General features: G+C 39.5%; 3 protein-coding genes across 4 annotated transcripts; 1 reads left to right on the forward strand and 2 right to left on the reverse strand.

The window, feature by feature from the left end:
- Positions 1 to 472: 472 nt before the first annotated feature.
- On the reverse strand, positions 473 to 11,913 carry LOC138909577 (uncharacterized). The gene is made up of 2 exons (XM_070200784.1): positions 11,316 to 11,913; positions 473 to 624 (listed from the first exon to the last, which is right to left on the reverse strand). The coding sequence occupies exons 1-2, from the start codon at positions 11,911 to 11,913 to the stop codon at positions 473 to 475; spliced, it is 750 nt and encodes a 249-aa protein (XP_070056885.1).
- LOC117275161 (uncharacterized) lies at positions 11,479 to 13,536 on the reverse strand. 2 transcript variants are annotated; one of them, XM_070201849.1, is made up of 3 exons: positions 12,769 to 13,536; positions 12,541 to 12,690; positions 11,479 to 12,466 (listed from the first exon to the last, which is right to left on the reverse strand). In XM_070201849.1, exons 2-3 carry the CDS (start codon positions 12,672 to 12,674, stop codon positions 11,944 to 11,946), a joined length of 657 nt encoding a protein of 218 aa, XP_070057950.1. In that variant the 5' UTR covers positions 12,675 to 12,690; positions 12,769 to 13,536; the 3' UTR covers positions 11,479 to 11,943. The 2 variants fall into 2 exon arrangements, with proteins under 2 accessions (XP_070057950.1, XP_070057949.1); XM_070201848.1 differs by having other exon boundaries at positions 11,479 to 12,475.
- A 3,408-nt stretch (positions 13,537 to 16,944) lies between these two features.
- Positions 16,945 to 18,254, forward strand: LOC104089960 (zinc-finger homeodomain protein 10-like). Its single transcript, XM_009594980.4, has one exon. It carries the CDS (start codon positions 17,303 to 17,305, stop codon positions 17,972 to 17,974), a length of 672 nt encoding a protein of 223 aa, XP_009593275.1. The 5' UTR covers positions 16,945 to 17,302; the 3' UTR covers positions 17,975 to 18,254.
- The last annotated feature ends 874 nt before the right edge of the window (positions 18,255 to 19,128 follow it).

Below are 19,128 nucleotides of genomic sequence, written 5' to 3' on the forward strand. Positions count from 1 at the left end.
ACTGGGGCCTAGATTACGATGCCCTCAGTCCGGAAGGGTGCGTACAAGATGTTGACGAAGAAGATGAAGATAGTGACAATGAAATAGTGCCAAACAGTGACGATAATAGTGAATGAAAATTGTTATTTATTTATTGGGGTGTATGTTAAATTGTTGTATTGAATCTTTAATGCTAAATATCAATTAGATTTAACCCCATTGGAAACATAATTTTATTTCATAAATTTTACAAACTGAAAATATACAGACATTTAGTACAACAAAAATACTACAAAAAACAATACGTTTATCCTTGATAATGGGGCACATTGGATGAACTGCCACGTGGATCTAAATTACCACTGCTTCCCAAATCAGTTGAAGGACATTTACGATGGTCGTGTCCTGTTTAGGAATATATGCCATATTTACGCGCATAAACAGTATCACCAACATCCATTTGGTTCCGTATCCATGTTCGTTTTTGCACTTTTCATTGACGCACATAATCCTTGTTACACACCATTTTAAAAAGTTCCGGCGGCCAATAATGCTCAGCACCCACTGGCTGCAACTGTCCACTATATGTGTTTAAGTATGCAGCAATAATATATTCTTTATCAACGTACCTCGTTATCACGAAACCTGTATGTTGAAAGTACTGCATGGCATGTGAGCATGGCAAGTGATAGATTGACCATTTTTCACATGAGCATAATCTTCTGGCTTCATTGACTGTGTGCGTATTATTCCCGCGATTGTGATGCAGACCAGTGCAAACTTCAAAAATATTTTGCTCATTGCAATACTACAAAAATGAATGCCACTGTGCTCGCTTCATATATTTCTCAAATCGTTTCATTGGTTGGGGCATAAATTCAACACCTATTTCTATCAACGACGATACACCTCTAGATCTTTCAACAAACCTCTCCGCCATCTGCTTGAAAGACATCCGCACCATGCCAGTGACATGCAATCCATGTGCAGACTTCAATAACCCGTTGAAAGACTCTGATACATTTGTAGTCAAAATTCCCCATCTTCTACCACCATCCTTATGCAAAGTCCACTTGTCAAGCTCATGTCGCATCAACCAATGATAGGCTTCTGGGTATTGCTGCCCAATTAATTCCATTTGCCTCCAAAATTTACACTCTTGGTGATATGTTGCAGCCATCCACATTAAATCATTTATGTCCTTGTTCTATAACGACCCGAACCGAGCGTTTTGACATCTAGCGCGTCGTTCGACAGTTTGAGGCCTTGAGTGGCTTCACTTCAGGTATTATAAATTGTATGTGTGGCCAAAATTAAATTTCGAGAGTTCATGATTGATTTGGAAAGAAAATTCTAATTTCGGAAGCTTTAAGTTGGAAGAATTGGCTAAGAATTGACTTTTGAGTAAATGACCTTGGAATCGGGATTTGAAGGTTCCAATAGGTTTTTATGATTATTTCAGACTTAGGCGTATGTTCGGGTTAAGTATCGGATCACCCGGGAGAATTTCAGCGTTTATTATGGAAAGTTAACATTTTTAAAGTTTAAGAATTTCCTATGTTTGGTTTGGAGTGGGATTTGGTGTTATTGATGTCCGTTTAGGATTCCGAGCCTTGGAATAGGTTCGTATCATGATTTGTGTCATGTGCGCAAAGTTTGGCGTCATTCCGGAATGTTTTGATATAAATCAGACGCGTTTGTCGAAGTTTAAAGGTTTGGAAGTTTTAAGAAAGGTTTTGATCGTCAATCCGTAGTTTTGATGTTGTTTGGCATGATTTGAGGCCTCGACTAAGTTCATAATGTATTTTTGGACGCGTTGTACCGGATGGTTAACGGATTAATTTTTGGACTAAGGGAATGCTGAGATTTTCTGGTTGCTGGTGCGATCGCTTCTGCGGAAGCTGGGTCGTAGAAGCGAGGGTCGCACCGCAAAAGCGGCTAGGAGTTAAACTGGATGAGGTCGCAGGTGTGAAGAAATTCCTGCACCTGCGTGATCGCAGATGCGACCACTGGAGCGCAGGTGCGGACCTTGTTGGGGGAGGCTGGGACTATCGATGCGGTCGAATTCCGCAGAAGCAAAACCGCACCTGCAAATGAAGCATCGCAGACGCGAAGGCACAGAAGTGCTAGAGGGGCCACAGATGCGGAGCTTGAGGGGCCTGAAGGGAGCCGCAGAAGCGGCTTATGTTTCGCATATGCGAAATATCGTTGGGCAGTGAAGTTTTTATAAAAACGGGATTTGGCCCATTTTCTTTCATTTTTCACTTGGTTGGGGCGATTTTGGAGAGCTTCAAGGGGATATCATCAAACAACACAAGGTAAATACATGGTTTGTATATGGATTTAAACATGAAAATTTGTAGAAACTTGGGATTTTGGTAGAAAAACCTAGAATTTGAATTTTTGGATTTTGACCACGAAATTGGACATGGAATTTGGAATAAGTTATATATTTTAGTTCGTGGTATTATGGGTAAAGTTTAGCTTCGGAAATTTTCGGAATCCGGGTATGCGGGCCCGAGGGATGACGTTATCGACTTTTCGAGCGAAGTTGAGAATTGTTTAAATTGATTAATTATGGGTATTAGAGTATATTTTGATTGGTTTGCACATTTTTTGACTAGTTTTGGATCGACGACATCGGTTTGAGGTGTTAGAGAGGCTTTGGAGCTAGTTATGGAACGTCGGAGCGAGGTAAATCTCCTGTCTAACTCTGTGAGAGGAAAAATACCCTTAGGTGATGTATTTGATATCTGCTACTTGTAGCGGGGCTACATATGCACAAGGTGACGAGAGTCCGTACGTAGCTACATCCATGTTATTGTCCGAGTAGACTTAGGTTCACATCATGCTATAGATGTACTATTTGTGTTATCTCCTGCCTATTAAATTCCTTTATTTTACGTTGCGACTTGAGACTATACTTCTGTAGAGTGATAGTATTGCTATTATAGAGATTCGACGAGCTTCACAATTTTCCAAGAAATAATTGTACTCCTCTTACGAATTTCTCTCTCGTTGTGCGTTCTCATCGAAAGGTTTCCCAAAATTTTGTAGCTCACACGTCTGTTCGTGAGTGGGGTCGAGGACCCGTCAATGCTTCTTATTCTAATGGGATCGGACCGTTCGCCTCAACAGGATAGATACATCTATGGTTCATGTCATTCGACCCTCGGCAGTGTGCATATTATGATGGATCTGGTCGTACGCCTCGGCAGGATTATGTACCACACTCTTATAGAAGCGGGCCATTCGCCTGGGCAATAAAAATAGATGTATCTATGGTTCGGGAATGTTATGATGGATCGGGTTGTATGCCTCGGTATTTATATAAGCTGGCATATCTGTGAGCTTTTTTTCTTAATTGAACTGTGATGACCTATCTGGTAAGGTCCATTATATATTTACTTCGATTGGGGAGTAACTACTAGCTGATAGTTTGAGTTATTGCTGAGAGAAGGATTGTACCACAAACTTGTTATTTCGCTTATTTACTCTGACTCACACTTGTTTACTTCTACTGCATCTGTCTTATTGGACCACTAGTAAGTGTTGATGTCGACCCCTCATCATTACTTCTCTAGGGTTAGGCTAGATATTAACTGGGTATGCATTGATTTACGTACTCATGCTACATTTTCTGCACTTTTTGTGTAGGTACATATATATCTAGTGGTCTTTTGGGCGCACAGGCACAACTATTGCAGGGACTTTACCGTGAGCTGCATTTTATATTACGATCCCCAGCCTACAGAGTCTCCATCAAAGTTATTTATATTCTCCTATCTAAATTGTATTCCAGACAGATGCTGTATTTTATTATATTTTCTAGTTAATGCTCATGCACTTGTGACACCGGGTTTTGGGGGTTCCTAGGGGCTGTTCATTATTGTAGTTCGCGTAAATATTATCATTTACCCTGTAAATTCTATTTCACACTTTTCAATTAATAAAAATTATGATTTCAATGTAATAAAATGAGTAATTAATTTGATCAATCAATGTTGGCTTGCCTGACGGTGGTGTTAGGCGCCATCATGACCTATCATGGATTTTGGGTCGTGACAGCTTGGTATTAGAGCGTTAGGTTCACTTAGGTCTCACAAGTCATGAGCAAGTGTAGTAAAGTCTTGAGGATCAGTACGGAGACGTCTGTACTTATTTTTGAAAGGCTACGGGGCTGTTAGGAGCACTTCCCTTCTTGATTTCCTCATCGTGCGGTTTGATTCCATTGAGGCTTATGCCTTTATTTCCTTCCTACTCAATCTTATGCGACGCGAAGCACTTGTTATTAATTGGGCGTCGAGGAGTTGTAGTGGTACTACAGATGTGGTGCATGATGTTTATTCCTGCATGTTTGAGCAAGCTATTATCGTCGCCTTACGGAAGGGTGTTCTTTTGTTCTAGCTCAGTATCTGTATTTTCTATGGTTTCGAGACTGTGCACGGATTGCTACGATGTTTATGTGTTGTTATCGCACAATGTTGATGTAATGGTAAGATACTTGGTTATGTGTCGAGGCAGTGAATGACTCGAAAGGAAGATTTCTCAGTGTATGATTTAGAGGTTCAGCATTTAATTCCAGCAAAGGAAAGGCAATCGGACTATGGATGTTCAGGTTTTGGTCGATGGAGTAACGAGACTTGGTATTTTTGAGCGTGTTGGAATTTTCATTGTGATGCGGTGTCGTCATCCTTGTTTGAATGCATTACGGTTCACCGGTGTTATGGTCTCCTTTGGTTTTGCCTTCGGGGCAGGGTGTTGTGAAATGGTGCCTGAGGGGCGGTTGTCAGAGATAGCGGTGTGCAACAGTTCATAATCGAAGTGGTATTTCTAATGTTGATGGCTCGAGAAAGATGATCTTCGAAGAGGCTTAGAGTCGGTAACAATTTATTGGTTCAGGTGCTACAGAGATGGATTTTGATTTGATGCAACATTTGGACTGCGAAGTATGAGGAAGGACATGGAGGGAAGTGCCTCGCGGTGGTTGAATTACTAGAAGGTCAAGTATGAGAAGCGGAGGTCGAGAAGTTGCTTAAAGAAGATGGTTTGACTGAAGTGGGAGTGGCAGAGTAGCGTATAGATTCTGTGGTAGGATAGCCACGTGCTTTGAGAAAGTTTAGAGCGATTTGGGAATCGTAGTGGAAAGTGACTAGGTCTACGGATTATAATTGGAATGGTGGTTACTGTACGGAGAAAGATTGAATATGGGAGAAAGGAGTTTGCTTGAAATAAATAGGGGTGTGAAGATTTGATTATCGTTTCGAATGCAACATGGCTTTGAGTTTGGAAGGTATTTTTGAACTTTCAGATGATGTCAATGGGGAAGGAACAAACTTATATAGCCGGGGGGTGAGCATAGGCTCAGGAGAATTTATTGATTACATGGTAGTTGTACCCAGTGCAGCGTCATTGAAAGATGTCGGTAAGGGATACCACATATGGGTTATCTCCTGTGAACAGGTAAGCGGTCGAGTAGGCGATCGTGGACGATAATTCGGAATGTTTCATGAAAAGCTTAACAAAAGACTTCAAGAATTTGGTGGGTTAACGGTGCGAGATCATGGTAATTGAGAAGGAGGAGTCGTTGTGGGATCTACATTATGTGATGGTAGCTTAAAGCTAAGTGGGAGGGCCTACCGTCTATGATTGGATCTCGTGGTTGTCTGCTTGTGCGGTTTCTAGTTATCGATGCATTGGTGGATTATTTATGACTAAGAAAAGAAAACATCAGGGGTAATTCAAGCAAGGAACTTGATGAATATGTGCTATACTCCTCTTTATCGATTCACGTGCAGGTCTGGGAAGACTCAGAGTTTAGGCTTTATGGATGTGATGTACAAGGAAAAGAATTCGGCTGGTTGCTTCTTTGAGAGGGTGTTAGTGCACTAGTAGAGCGTTGGAGTTATTATTATTTTTTCGGCAAGTACAGAGTAAATTGAAAGAAGTTGGGTTGGTTTGTAATGGTTGAATCAGGATGATTGTGGCAATGATTAGTTCCTTCGGCGTGTGAAGTCATACAAGTGGTTGGTAGTTGTACATGCGGGCTTGGAAGCCATCATAACTTGATTGATTTGGGAAGTATTGGATTCGAATGGCCTTGTTGTGTAAATGGATTCCGAAAGAGTCATAGCGGTTTAGATCACGACTTGAGGTTTGTATTTTCTGCAGTTTGGGAGTTCAGTTGTGTGTTGAATTGGCTCTTCTAAAATGAGCAAAGTGAAAGGTTTCTATCCAAAGAAGTGTTTATTCTACTGGTAGTTCAGGAGTTATGATGAATTCGTGTATTCTCGCATAGTAGCATGATAAGTGCAGTGAGCGTCATGGGAATTGGAAGTTGAGGATCAAGGTTATGGTTCAGTGTTGATAAGAATGTCACGAGCTCGGATGAGCAGGGAAGAATTCAGATGTTTAGAGTAAGCTGGCGTTATCTTAGTGTCGCTTGAGAATGGTGTTCTGTGGAAGAGGCCTTATGTATTGATTTGCGGATTGTGATTTGCCTTACGAAATTAGTACGGTTGATGGTATGGATGTGCAGACTTTGCTACCTGAGAGGAAGGTTGTGGGAGAGTACCCCATGGGGAGATTTGTATAAGTGTGGCATATTAGTCACTTGATTGTTAAAGATTAAGACCAAGTACAGAGGTTATGGTAATATCGCAAATGCGAGAGTTTATGCCTGGGAGGCGTCCTGTACCTTGGGTTGTGGACCGTGTGAGTTGTTTCGGATTTGACGATTGTTCTTAGGTGTCGTGAATAGGGCCATTGTGTATCTTTGGAAGGTTATTGGACCAATATGGTATGACCAGAATCAGTGTGAGGTCCGTTGGTGGGTCTAGTGTGAGTGTGTGCTCTACGTTAGGTCGGATGTGTTCGTTCATCATAGCATTGCTTACGGAGGAGTCGTCGGGCATCGGATGTTATTACATCATCAGCTATTCCATGTAAATCTCTATTGTGCCATATGGGTTGTGAGGTGTCTTGATTATTCGCACACGTGTTGAGGTCCCGTGTAGCTTCTAGTGTTATGTGAGCAAGTGGCTCTCGAGATGCAAGTCATCATTGCACCTTAGTTGTGCTTGGGTTTCATAGTGTATGGCGCTATCCGTCTCCCCAGGATTCGCATTATGCACTTGGCGTGCTTGTGGTCGATATTCGGGCATTTCGTAAGAGTAAGCGCTATGGCTTAATATGTGTATTTTTCTTCTTTATGTTAGGTGAAGATCGGGTGGCACGCCGCCACGGGTATATTGTCTGGATCGGGTGGCACGCCGCCACGGGCATGTTATGTGGATCGGGTTGAACGCCGCAACAGTGTCATGTCAGATTGGGTTGCATGCCACAACAACGAGATGTTGAGCATAGTTCCTTACACTTATTTTGTGTCCCTTATTTTCATCCTTGAGGTAGGTTCACAGCATTATTCGGCCGTTTAATTCGTTATGCGGGCTGGGTAGTCCTTCTCTAGAGTTCATTCTTCATTATGTATCACATTCGAGTTATGGCATGTTGGCGCGTTGTGGGCGTCATATAAGAATTTTGGTAGTTTCTGAGGCGACTTATTGCCTGAGCAGCTTGTGCTGGGTGAGACGAGATTATTGGACCTGAAATTAGTGCAATCAGATATATATATATATATATATATATATATATATATATATATATATATATATATATATATATATATATATATATATAAGGTACATTAAAGGGAAAATATCGTTATTCAGTTCAGAATGAAGTAATGGTTCTTGTTAGGAGGGAGACTTCATGAATTATTGATTCGGCAGGTGGTTATGAGTTTCTACATGTCTCTTTCATCGTGGCAGTATTGCGAGAGTTGGAACATGATTTATATGCGTCATGAGATGTATTGCGAGCTATTGTGGTCGGGGGATATTATTATGGGCAACCGACTTATGTGGTGCATGGTGTGATTTCGGCATAGGTGCATGATCATGTTTTGTTACAGTATGTGGTGATTGGTACAGTGTTCGTATGTTAGAATCAGGTCTTGTGGAGAAATTCGGAGGTTGGAATTTGGTTCTAAGGCTTATTGACTAAATGAACGGGAGGATCTTTAGTCTGACTCGAGCTAATGTGTCCAACTGGATTGTGGTGGCACGGGTAGGTGCACGAGGTGTTAAACAGTGATTTTGGACAACTCAAGAGCAGTCCTTAGTACGTTCGAGGGTGAACGTATGTTTAAGTGGGGAAGAATGTAACGACCCGACCGGTCGTTTTGAGCTCTAGCGCGTCGTTCGGCGATTTGAGGCCTTGAGTAGCTTCACTTCAGGTATTATGACTTTTACGTGTGGTCAGAATTGAATTTCAAAAAGTTCGGGATCGATTTTTGAAAGTAAATTCTAATTTTGGAAGCTTTAAGTTGGAAGAATTGGCTAAGACTTGACTTTTGAGTAAATGACCTCGGAATCGGATTTGAAGGTTCCAATAGGTTCGTATGATGATTTCAGACTTGGGCATATGTTCAGGTTGAGTATCAGATCACCCGGGAGCATTTCGGCGTTTATTATGGAAAGTTAACTTTTTAAAAGTTTAAGAATTTCCTAAGTTTGGTTTGGAGTGGGATTTGTGTTATCGATATCCGTTTGGGACTCCGAGCCTTGGAATAGGTTCGTATCGTGATTTGTGATTTGTGCACAAAGTTTGGCATCATTCCGGAATGTTTTGATATGAATCGGACGCGTTCATCGAAGTTTAAAGGTTTGGAAGTTTTAAGAAAGGTTTTGATCGTCGATCCGTAGTTTTGATGTTGTTTGTCGTGATTTGAGGCCTCGACTAAGTTCGTAATGTATTTTGGGACGCGTTGTATAATTTGTAAAGGTCCCTAGGGCCTCGGGTGGATACCGTATGGTTAATGGATTAATTTTTGGACTAAGGGAATGTTGGGATTTTCTAGTTGCCGGTGCGATCGCTTCTGCGGAAGCTGGGTCGCAGAAGCGAGGGTCGCGCTGCAGAAGCAGCTGGGAGTTGAACTAGCTGAGGTCGCAGGTGCGAAGAAATTCCCGCACCTGCGTGATCGCAGATACGACCACTGGAGCGCAGGTGCGGACCTTGCTGGGGGAGGCTGGGACCGCAGATGCAGTCGAATTTTGCAGAAGCGGAACCGCACCTGCGGATGAAGCATCGCAGAAGCGCTGGAGGGGCCACATATGCGGAAGTTGAGGGGCCTGAAGGGAGCCGCAAAATCGGACTCTGAGCCGCAGAAGCGGCTTATGTTCCGCATATGCGAAATGTCGTTGGGCAGTGAGCTTTTTAAAAAATTGGGATATGGCCCATTTTCTTTCATTTTTCACTTGGTTGTGGCGATTTTTGGAGAGTTTCAAGGGGAGATTTTCATCAAGAAACACAAGGTAAGTGACTCTCACCTATTACATGTTAAATATACGGTTTGTATATGGATCTAAACATGGAAATTTGTAGAAATTTGGGATTTTGGTAGAAAAACCTAGAATTTGGTATTTTTGAATTTTGACCAGAAAATTCGACATGGAATTTGGAATAGGTTATATATTTTAGTTCGTGGTGTTATGGGTAATGTTTAGTTTCGAAAATTTTCATAGTCCAGGCACGTGGGCCCAAGGGTTGACTTTATCGACTTTTCGAGCCGGAGTTGGGAATTGTTTAAATTGATTAATTATGGGTATAAGAGTATATTTTGATTAGTTTGCACATTGTTTGATTAATTTTGGATCGACGGGCATTGGTTTGAGGTATTAGAGAGGATTTGGAGTCGGTTATGGAGCTTCGGAGCGAGGTAAATCTTCTGTCTAACTCTGTGAGGGGGAAACTATCCCTAGGTGATGTATTTGATATATGCTACCTGTTACGGGGGCTACGTACGCACAAGGTGACGAGAGTCCGTACGTTGCTAAATCCATGTTATTGTCCGGGTAGACTTAGACTCACACCATGATATAGTTGTACTATTTGAGTTGTCTCCTGCCTATTAAATTCCTTTATTTTACGTTGCGACTTGAGACTAGACTTGTATAGAGTGATAGACTTGCTATTGTAGAGATTCGACAAGCTTCACGATTTGCCGCAAAATAATTATACTCCTCTTACGAATTTCTCCCACGCTATGCGTTCTCATCGAAAGGTTTCCCAAAAATTTGTAACTCACACGTCTGTTCGTGAGTGCGGTCGAGGACCCGTCAAAGCTTCTTATTCTAATGGGATCGAGCCGTTCACCTCGGCAGGATAGATATATCTATGGTTCGTGTCGTTTGACCCTCGGCAGTGCGCACATTATGATGGATCGGGTCGTACGCCTCGGCAGGATTATGTACCACACTTTCATAGGAGCGGGCCGTTCATCTCGACAATAAAAATAGATGTATCTATGGTTCGGCAATGTTATGATGGATAGGGCCGTACGCCTTGGTATTTCTAAAAAATACTCTTATGAAATCGTGCGTAATAATTGGCAAGAAGCTAGCATATCTATGAGCTTTTTTTTCCTAATTGAATTGTGACGACCTATCTGGTAAGGTCCATTATATATATACTCCGATTGAGGAGGTAACTACTAGCTGAGAGTTTGAGTTATTGCTGAGAGGAGGATTGTACCACGTATTATACTTGTTATTTCGCTTATTTACTCTGACCCACACCTGTTTACTTCTACTGCATTTGTCTTATTGGACCACTAGTAAGTGTTGATGTCGACCCCTTGTCACTACTTCTTTAGGGTTAGGCTAGATACTTACTAGGTACGCGTTGATTAATGTACTCATGCTACACTTGCTGCACTTTTTGTGCAGGTACATATATATCTAGTGGTCTTTTAGGCGTAGAGCCGCGGCTATTGCGGGGACTTTACTGTGAGCTGTATTTCATATTACGATCCGCAGCCTGCAGAGTCTCCATCAGAGTTATTTATATTCTTCTATCTAAATTGTATTCCAGATAGATGTTGTATTTTATTATATTTCCTAGTTGATGCTTATGCACTTGTGACACCAGATTTTGGGGGTTCCTACGGGTTGTTCATTATTGTAGTTCATGCAAATATTATCATTTACCCTGTAAATTCTATTTCACACTATTCAATTAATAAAAATTATGATTTCAATGTAATAAAATGAGTAATTAATTTGATCAATCACTGTTGGCTTGCCTGACCACGGCGTTAGGCGCCATCACGACCTATCATGGATTTTGGGTCGTGACATATTCAGATAAGCCCTCTGGAAGTTTGGCCTTCAAGTGCCTAACACAGTAATGGTGGTAGGCATACGGTTCCTGCCATTCACGCAAATTTTGTACAGAATTTAAAATACCGCTATGCCGATCAAATGTTAGACAAATACTTGAACGATGTTTGACAACGTGGTCCTTCAAGTGGTTCAAAAGCAATGTCCATATCTCTTGGCTTTCATTGGCACAAATAGCAAATGCTAAGGGAAATATACTTTCATTAGCATCTACTGCAACGGCGATCAATAACTTAATATCATACTCTCTATAGACATGAGTGTCGTCTATGGATATTACCGGTCGACAATGGACAAAACCATCAATGGCTGGTTTAAATGCCCAGAACACATATCTGAATATGTATTCTAGTATTCCTGGACTCCGCTCAAGCTTCCATTCAACAACAGTCCCGAGGTTAAAGTGTTGCAATACAGCCATGTACCTGGGTAAATCGGCAAAATGACTTATCTCAGTTACCATAAACAATTTCAAACCCACGTTTACGCTCGAGAAATGCCTTTTTTTTGTAATGGTAAATCCATATACCTCGTGGACAAATGTTATACACTCTTTGATCTTGTACCTTATGGATACTTCAATGTATGGAATCAAGACAAGAGAAATCAAGTCAACATTCAAGTTGAAATGATTTCCACTGAATGTTTCCATTTCACAATTGTAGGTGCCAATGTATTTCCCCACAATCCACATATTTGTTTTTAACTTTTTCGCACACAACATCTAATTACAACCTTGAAACCATCTACGACAAATAACCTTGTATACTTCCGAAGATGACTCATGAACCACGATCTCACGACACTCTTTTATGTTGTACATTTGCACCGCCCTGCTTAGGCATGCTTTATCAGCAAAAAGCATACCCTTTGACAGCATCGTTGCTCTAGATTCATCCCACATTGCCGTCCGAATTTCGTCAAGATCCATTGTGAGGGCACCCACATCCGACATACTTAGAAACTGATCAAGGCAGGGAATCACCCTTGAATGAAACGGCACATGGGACTTGTACACTCTTGGTCTAACGGGAGGTGAAGCATGCTCCCTCATCAAATCGGGTTCATCATTCTCGTCCTCATCATCATCAACCTCATCAGTGAAGGGTGTGCCATCTCCAGACTCATCAACATTTTTGTCATAATCACTATCATCTTCCTGACTCTGCGCATCTGCCAAATCCCGATTAAATATGTCGTCTTCGGGCAATTGAGTACGGACAGGACCTTCAAGTTGCTCGTTTTCACTGCATAACCTATAAAATAATGAGTTTCTCAAATTCATCCAAACTTTACATAAAAACTTTATCACTTAACTTACAAATAAAAATGTGTTGATATCCCACGATGCACATTATCTTGTTGCTGATGACTCCCGAATGGACCACCATGATCCAACACACCAAAACTAGACATATTCCAACTGTCTGTTGGTTCATATCTTATAAAATTCATATCTGGCTGGTACCCCCTGTGGAATATATGAGTTTTAATACAAATTCAATACAAAAAAATAAACTCCGTAACACAAAGGAAAATTGAAGTTTACCACTCAGCTTGTGGATTATGTAAACTTGGGGATAAATTATGTCATCCCTCCTCATTCGCCCGTGGAGATAAGTTTAGATTTAGTCAAACTCTTTCACCCGGAACTTGTTCGGATAAAATTGCTCCAAAAAAAAATCACCCAATGATTGAGGGATATCCCTATTTTGCGAAACCTCATTATTGCGAACGTCTTCAGCCTTGATGTACATTTTCAATATTTTTATCATAAGAAGATAGATTTATGCATGCCAACACTCAGAAAACATCAACGTACAACAATACTTTTGTGTAAGAATGAACTAGCAATCCAAGTGCGCAGGAAGATACAATGGGTTTGATGTACAGTAATTAGTTAAAAGTTCGTCAAACCTAATTGTTATCTCAGTTGTTGGTATGCCAGGTTCAGGTAAAAGAAAACCAAAACATATACTCTATAATTCTATATCATACTCAGAATATATATTTTGGACCGAAATATCTTACCTAATATGGCACACTAACAATTAAGATAACATGTGGGTACAACTATCCTTCAACAACCAACAATTGTTTTGTCTCTTTGAAGTCCGCGGAGGCGCAGAACAGGCTATTGAGAAAACCCTACTTCTCTAAAGGGGCAAGGGAAAACGAGTATTTATCGAGGGGTACTAGGTTAAAGGTCTGACTTGGCATAACATGGGCTTCAGTTTTACATTTCCAGCTGAATGTGGGCTGGTGTTTTCAGTTTTAGCTTGTGAGGCTTTGGGCTGGAATTAATGGATTTTGCTGATATTGGGCTAACGATTAATTGCAAGTTACAGTCCTAATTCGCGCTAAAAGTTTCTGGATCAGCATTGTTTATTTAATCATCTATGAAATTAACTTTGGATGGATATTTTTAAACCCATTGTTTATATTTTGATCACATTAAAATATATTTTGGAAAAATAATCTCGAATCAGATTTTTAAAGCACGCTAAACAGATTTGTCTTGATTTCTAGAATTTTGAAATACGCTGGACTGAATTTTAAAACACGCAACAATTATGGGTTATCGTCAGGATTCAGCCACAAAATTATGAGTGTCACCAGAATTCCATCCACAATGCTCAAAACATTCTGATAATCTATTAGAATTCTGTGGCAAAATCCTGACGAGCACCATAATTGCTTCGTCCTTTAAAATTCTGGCGCTTAAGGAAAATTTTGTCCGGCATGATTTAAAATACTGGGATATAACTTTTTTATAATTTTTTTTGTTACCGATTTTTAAAAAATTAAATAGTAGCACAAAAATATCCTATTTGTGTTATTCTACCTAACAATTTGGTATTTGAAGATAGAGATGTTTGGTAAGGAAAAATATTTCCAAAGTCAAACCTGAAACATTTGCTTAATAATGGAGAGATAACAATATGTGCGGCATTTGCACAAGTGCCCTTTATTGCGACCACTATTTATGTTCGTCTTTGAATGTAGAGTGCCATCTTCGATTAATTATCTAGAGATTATTGTTTGACCCATATTATATACTACATCCGTTTCAATTTATGTGAACTCATTTGACTGGGCATGGAGTTTAAGAAAAGAGAGAAGACTTTTGAACTTGTGGTATAAAATGAGGCACATATATTTTGTGTGGCTATAAATTATTGCATAAAGGTAAATTATTTCCAAATAGGAAAAGAGGTCATTCTTTTTGGCTCCCACTAATAGGTTCACATAAATTGAAACAGAGGAGTATATCGCTACTAGGAGTGTACAAAGAAAATCAACAAACCGCATCAAACTGATAATTCGAGTCAAGTCGAGAAAAAAGTCCGGCTATGATTCGGTTTGATTTGGTTTGGTATTGGAAAAAAATACCCGACCATAATTGGTTTGGTTTGGTTTGGTTTGGTTTTAACTAAAAAAAGTCAAACCGAAACTAAACCAACCCAACACTATATGTATGAAAGTTTTAAATATATTTAATACATAAAAATATTTATTGTAGTATAATTTATAAATATTTCTTAAACTATTTTATGGTATTATCTTTTAACGTATTATTTCAAGCTTGGACATATTATTTTTGAATGCTCCAATAAGTTTTATAGTACATAAATGTTAGTAGCTCAAATATATCTCAAGAGTAACCGTCTCGAGAATAACTCTTTCGGTAAAGACTGCCACAGTTCCGACGGCCGGTTGGGATGATGAAGAGGCAGCCTGCTGAGGGACTGACTTGAAAGTTTTTGCCATTACTATCTGAGAAGGTTTGAAGATTTAAAGAAAAAGTATAGAGGTTTAAAGGAACAAGTTGGAAGGCTGAAGAACAGAGTAAGAAAATTCGAAGAAAATATGGGTAAAAACCTAAGAACAACTATGAGGATTTGAAGATCAAAGATAAGGATACGAAGGTTTGAAGGAAGTTGGTGATAGCTAGAGAATTCGAAGGTAGAAGGTTAATCGGAAAGTGGAGAAAGAACAAGCGATAGAAGCTTTTATAGGGGAAGTAGGCGACGCTTCGCATTTGGAGGCAACCATCTGATTATTGACACGTGTTTGAAGTCAGAACGACGCGACTGATGGGATGTTTCGACCTCTTCGTCGTAACGTACGGAGGAAGGAACCGAAGAACATCTATCGTTTCTCATTGTTTCGGCAAACCTATTCTCTGATAAACGAGGGGACTATCTGTATACGGGTAAAACCGAGGCTAAAGAGCACCCCGATTTTTCGGTGAGGCAAATGAAGCAAGGACGTAACTACAAGGAATCAGAATCGAAGCCAGGAGTCTCTCGTATCAAGGCCCGAACAAAACACCTACCCTCGGAGCCATCGAGACCACGCCCCCCGGATCCGGTTCGAGTTCCAAGACCTTGGAAAGCATTACCAAACGACCGCGCACGATTAACAAAGGGCCGTGATATCCGCGTTCAACCGGATATCACGACGTAAATCTAGGCTTGTATCGATAACAGATCAGTGATTAGCGAAAATGAAGATTTTTACCTTTTTTAGAATTGTACTTAGGGTAAAACTTCCTTACTATATAAAGGAAAAGTTGATTATTCAATAGACACATTGTAACACACATATCAAGATAATATACATTTGTTTTCTCTGCTTCTAAAGGTTATTCAAAGTTCTTAATTTTGTTCATAGTTCTTCATAAGTGTTTGGTTCCGAACCGAAGGCAGGCTAATTGTTGGGCTCACAACCGAGCCCAGATTCGATACTACTACTAGTTTGGCTATTCATTCTATCTTTAATCTGTTCATATGACGTTATTAATCACTTGTATTGAATTAGTCCACATATTCTTAAAATTACTTATAAATTCAATTGTTATTTTTTTTTATTTTTTTTATTTTTTTTTAGAGTAAACAACTTTGATAGCTTTTGGCCCTGTTGTTAAATTCCTCCTGTGAGTGTACGCCTACACATGAGTATCTTCTCGGGCACCAATTAATTCCCTTCCCCTTGTCTTAATAGACCAATACTCAAGCAAGAGTGACAACTTTTACTGCTTTGGTAGTGGGGGTCAACTAATACCTCTTCCTCAGCTTAAGACACGTGCGTCTAACCAATTCATATAATAGTCATCAATGCTGATAAGTTTGAACTTTGACCATGTCCTGCTTTGAATTAATTAGCAGTCTTGATGAACAACTCATTTCTACCTCTATTAATTGATGTTCCCCACAGTTAATTAAGTCCTAGTTTGATAGGGTGTTTAAGAATAATACTAAATAAGATGTATTAATAATTTTAATAATAGTTATGCTTAGATTATTTCTTATCAATTGTTTGATTTGAGATATGGAAGAACAAAGGTTTTTACCTTTTTTTTAATTATTATTAATTAGTTCAAATCTTTAATTGAGCTAACAATTAGATTAGGCTTAATTATTTAGCCACGTATCATAAACTTGGCATATTTGAGTTTTTTTAATGACTAGGGAGATATAGTTCAAAGGGATATTGGGAACACCAAATAGTTTAAATAGGAAACCGATAAAAATGTAATAATTTAGGGTGATTTTAGAATATTAACTCAAAAAGTTTAGATTTTCACTTTTTAGTAAATATAACTTTAAATCCCATTCAAAAATTTTAACCCCTCCTATCCCAAACTTGGCCTCCTGAATTTCTTATAAACATAGCAGTTGATCTTTTTGCCTAGGTCTTTCTGTCGAAGTCCTATTATTCAGTGACCATACCTTACAAAAAACCAACCAAAATAGAGGAAGTACCCAAGCCCCGGTCAAGCAAATCTATTTGCATTACCTTCATAGATTCCAATATAAGCAGCATAGACATATAATGCAATATTGACCGCTTTGCCTTTTTTTTTGGGTCGAAAAGAATTTTTTTATTCAACCAAGTAAGCAGCATGTACAACTAGCTCAATTTGACTCTAGAGCTAGATCAGCAAAAATAACCAAAACACTAACTCTACACCGCTTTGCTTTATACATTATCATATGCTTCAAGAAATCAAGAAATTATCTCAACTTAAACTTAGTTCTGCCCCTAGATATCTTTATTTTCAACCATAAGGCATCAATATGGACTCAACCTACAGCATCCCTACCCGTAACCATATCCCCACAAAAACTCCTGATTCTGAAAAGGATTTCCCACCCTATCCTCAAGTACCCCTTAAGCCTTTGTCCTTCACCAACGTGACATCCAAGAAGCACCACCAAGTGCACAATCACCAACCACCGTCTGCGGCGGTGACTTACAAGGAATGCTTGAAGAACCACGCAGCCAGCATAGGTGGATACACCGTGGACGGTTGTGGTGAATTCATCCCAACGCCAGATGCCATTGCCGCTGATCCCACTTCGCTAAAATGCGATGTCTGTGGCTGCCACCGCAACTTCCACCGCCGAAAACGTGATGATGATTTTATGGACTTCCGTCACCATCATGCGCAAGTGGCGACGCCTGCCACGCCCACAGCACTAAAGCCAGAGAAGCCAAGAAGAAGAAGACGGTTTAGGACAAAATTCAGCCAGGAACAGAAAAATAGGATGTATTCTTTCTCTGAAAAGTTGGGTTGGAAATTGCAGAAGTGTGATGAAGCTATGGTCGAGGAGTTTTGCAATGAAATAGGGGTTGGTAAAGGAGTTTTCAGAGTTTGGATGCACAATAACAAGAGCACTTTGGGAAAAAAAGGATTTCCAAAATGCCAACAACAGTACCAGACCGTACCCTACAACAACAAACAGTAAACCTTGACGATAGTACTGGACCAGATAGCATTGAAAATAATGGCTTCAACATCAAGTAATGGCGCCAGCAGCAATCATGAAGGCAATAAGAATGGCAGTCGTCATTTCAATGAGAAGATTAGTTTCCTTCATATTTCCACTAATGGGTCTTCTTCTTCAGCTTGATTTATTTTGTAAGAAAAAGTTAGTTTCTTAATTCGTTTTTGTGTTTTCAACGCTTGCAACTTTTAAATGTCCGTGCCCATGAAGCCAAGTAATAAATATCAAAATTTTGTATTAAGTTCAAGTTTGTCATTGTTGACTAACACCTTTTAAATGTTTAAAGGCCATTAAGAAGTTTGACGCATGCTAACTATATTAATTTATGTGTGAAGGACCAGGTTAATTATATGAACAATATTACTTGGATGTGATAATAGGTATATAAGGTGCATTGAAAGTAATTTAGAGTTTAATGAGAGTGTTAGGGCTAGGTAATTTAGAAACTATGCAATGGCCTAAAGATGTAAACGGACTAACACAACGCCTAACTTCAAACGAGCATAACTCGTAATATATAATGAGTTACATTTTGGATAAGGTTCAAATCAAAGCTTTTCGAGTCTAATTTCTGACACTTTATATCGTTCGTCATTTGGACTTTCCTACGATAAGTTATAATCTTTTTGTTTACCCGTAAAACTGTACAATTGAATTTGTTCGTAATTTCTAGACAAATGAATTAATTTGATCCAAAAAATAACGAAATACACTACTAAAAATCTGCTAAAAACCGACCAACTATTTTCGACCAACGTTGGTCGGTCAAAAAAAGCGACCAAAAACCGTCCGGGATGGTCGGAAACTGGGAAAAAAAAATTTATATTTTTTTAAAAAACTAAATACCGACCAACGTTGGTCGGTAAAATGATCAACGAATTGATCCAGCTGGTCAGACAAGAAAATTTTGGATTACCGACCAATGTTGGTCGGTAATCTGGATCCAATTTTTTAAATTTTAATAATTATTTTATTATTTAAAATATTTTATAATATTTAAGAATTTATATTTAAAATTACCGACCAACGTTGGTCGGTTAATGTAGGGAAGCATTTACCGACCAACTTTGGTCGGTAATTGTTATTTTCTGCAAAATAACCGACCAAAGTTGGTC

This window comes from Nicotiana tomentosiformis, chromosome 4 (assembly GCF_000390325.3).
Source record: "Nicotiana tomentosiformis chromosome 4, ASM39032v3, whole genome shotgun sequence".
NCBI lineage: Eukaryota > Viridiplantae > Streptophyta > Magnoliopsida > Solanales > Solanaceae > Nicotiana > Nicotiana tomentosiformis.

Bases quoted from the DNA above. Each gene is read 5' to 3' on its own strand.
- LOC138909577 (XM_070200784.1), bottom strand. From the start codon at position 11,913: ATGTGGATTGTGGGGAAATACATTGGCACCTACAATTGTGAAATGGAA. The intron at 625-11,315 runs GTATTTGTCTAA...TTCAACATACAG, and splicing joins CGTTGTCAAACATCGTTCAA to GTTTCGTGATAACGAGGTAC.
- LOC117275161 (XM_070201848.1), bottom strand. From the start codon at position 12,674: ATGAATTTTATAAGATATGAACCAACAGACAGTTGGAATATGTCTAGT. The intron at 12,476-12,540 runs GTAAGTTAAGTG...ATTATTTTATAG, and splicing joins ATATCAACACATTTTTATTT to GTTATGCAGTGAAAACGAGC.
- LOC104089960 (XM_009594980.4), top strand. From the start codon at position 17,303: ATGGACTCAACCTACAGCATCCCTACCCGTAACCATATCCCCACAAAA.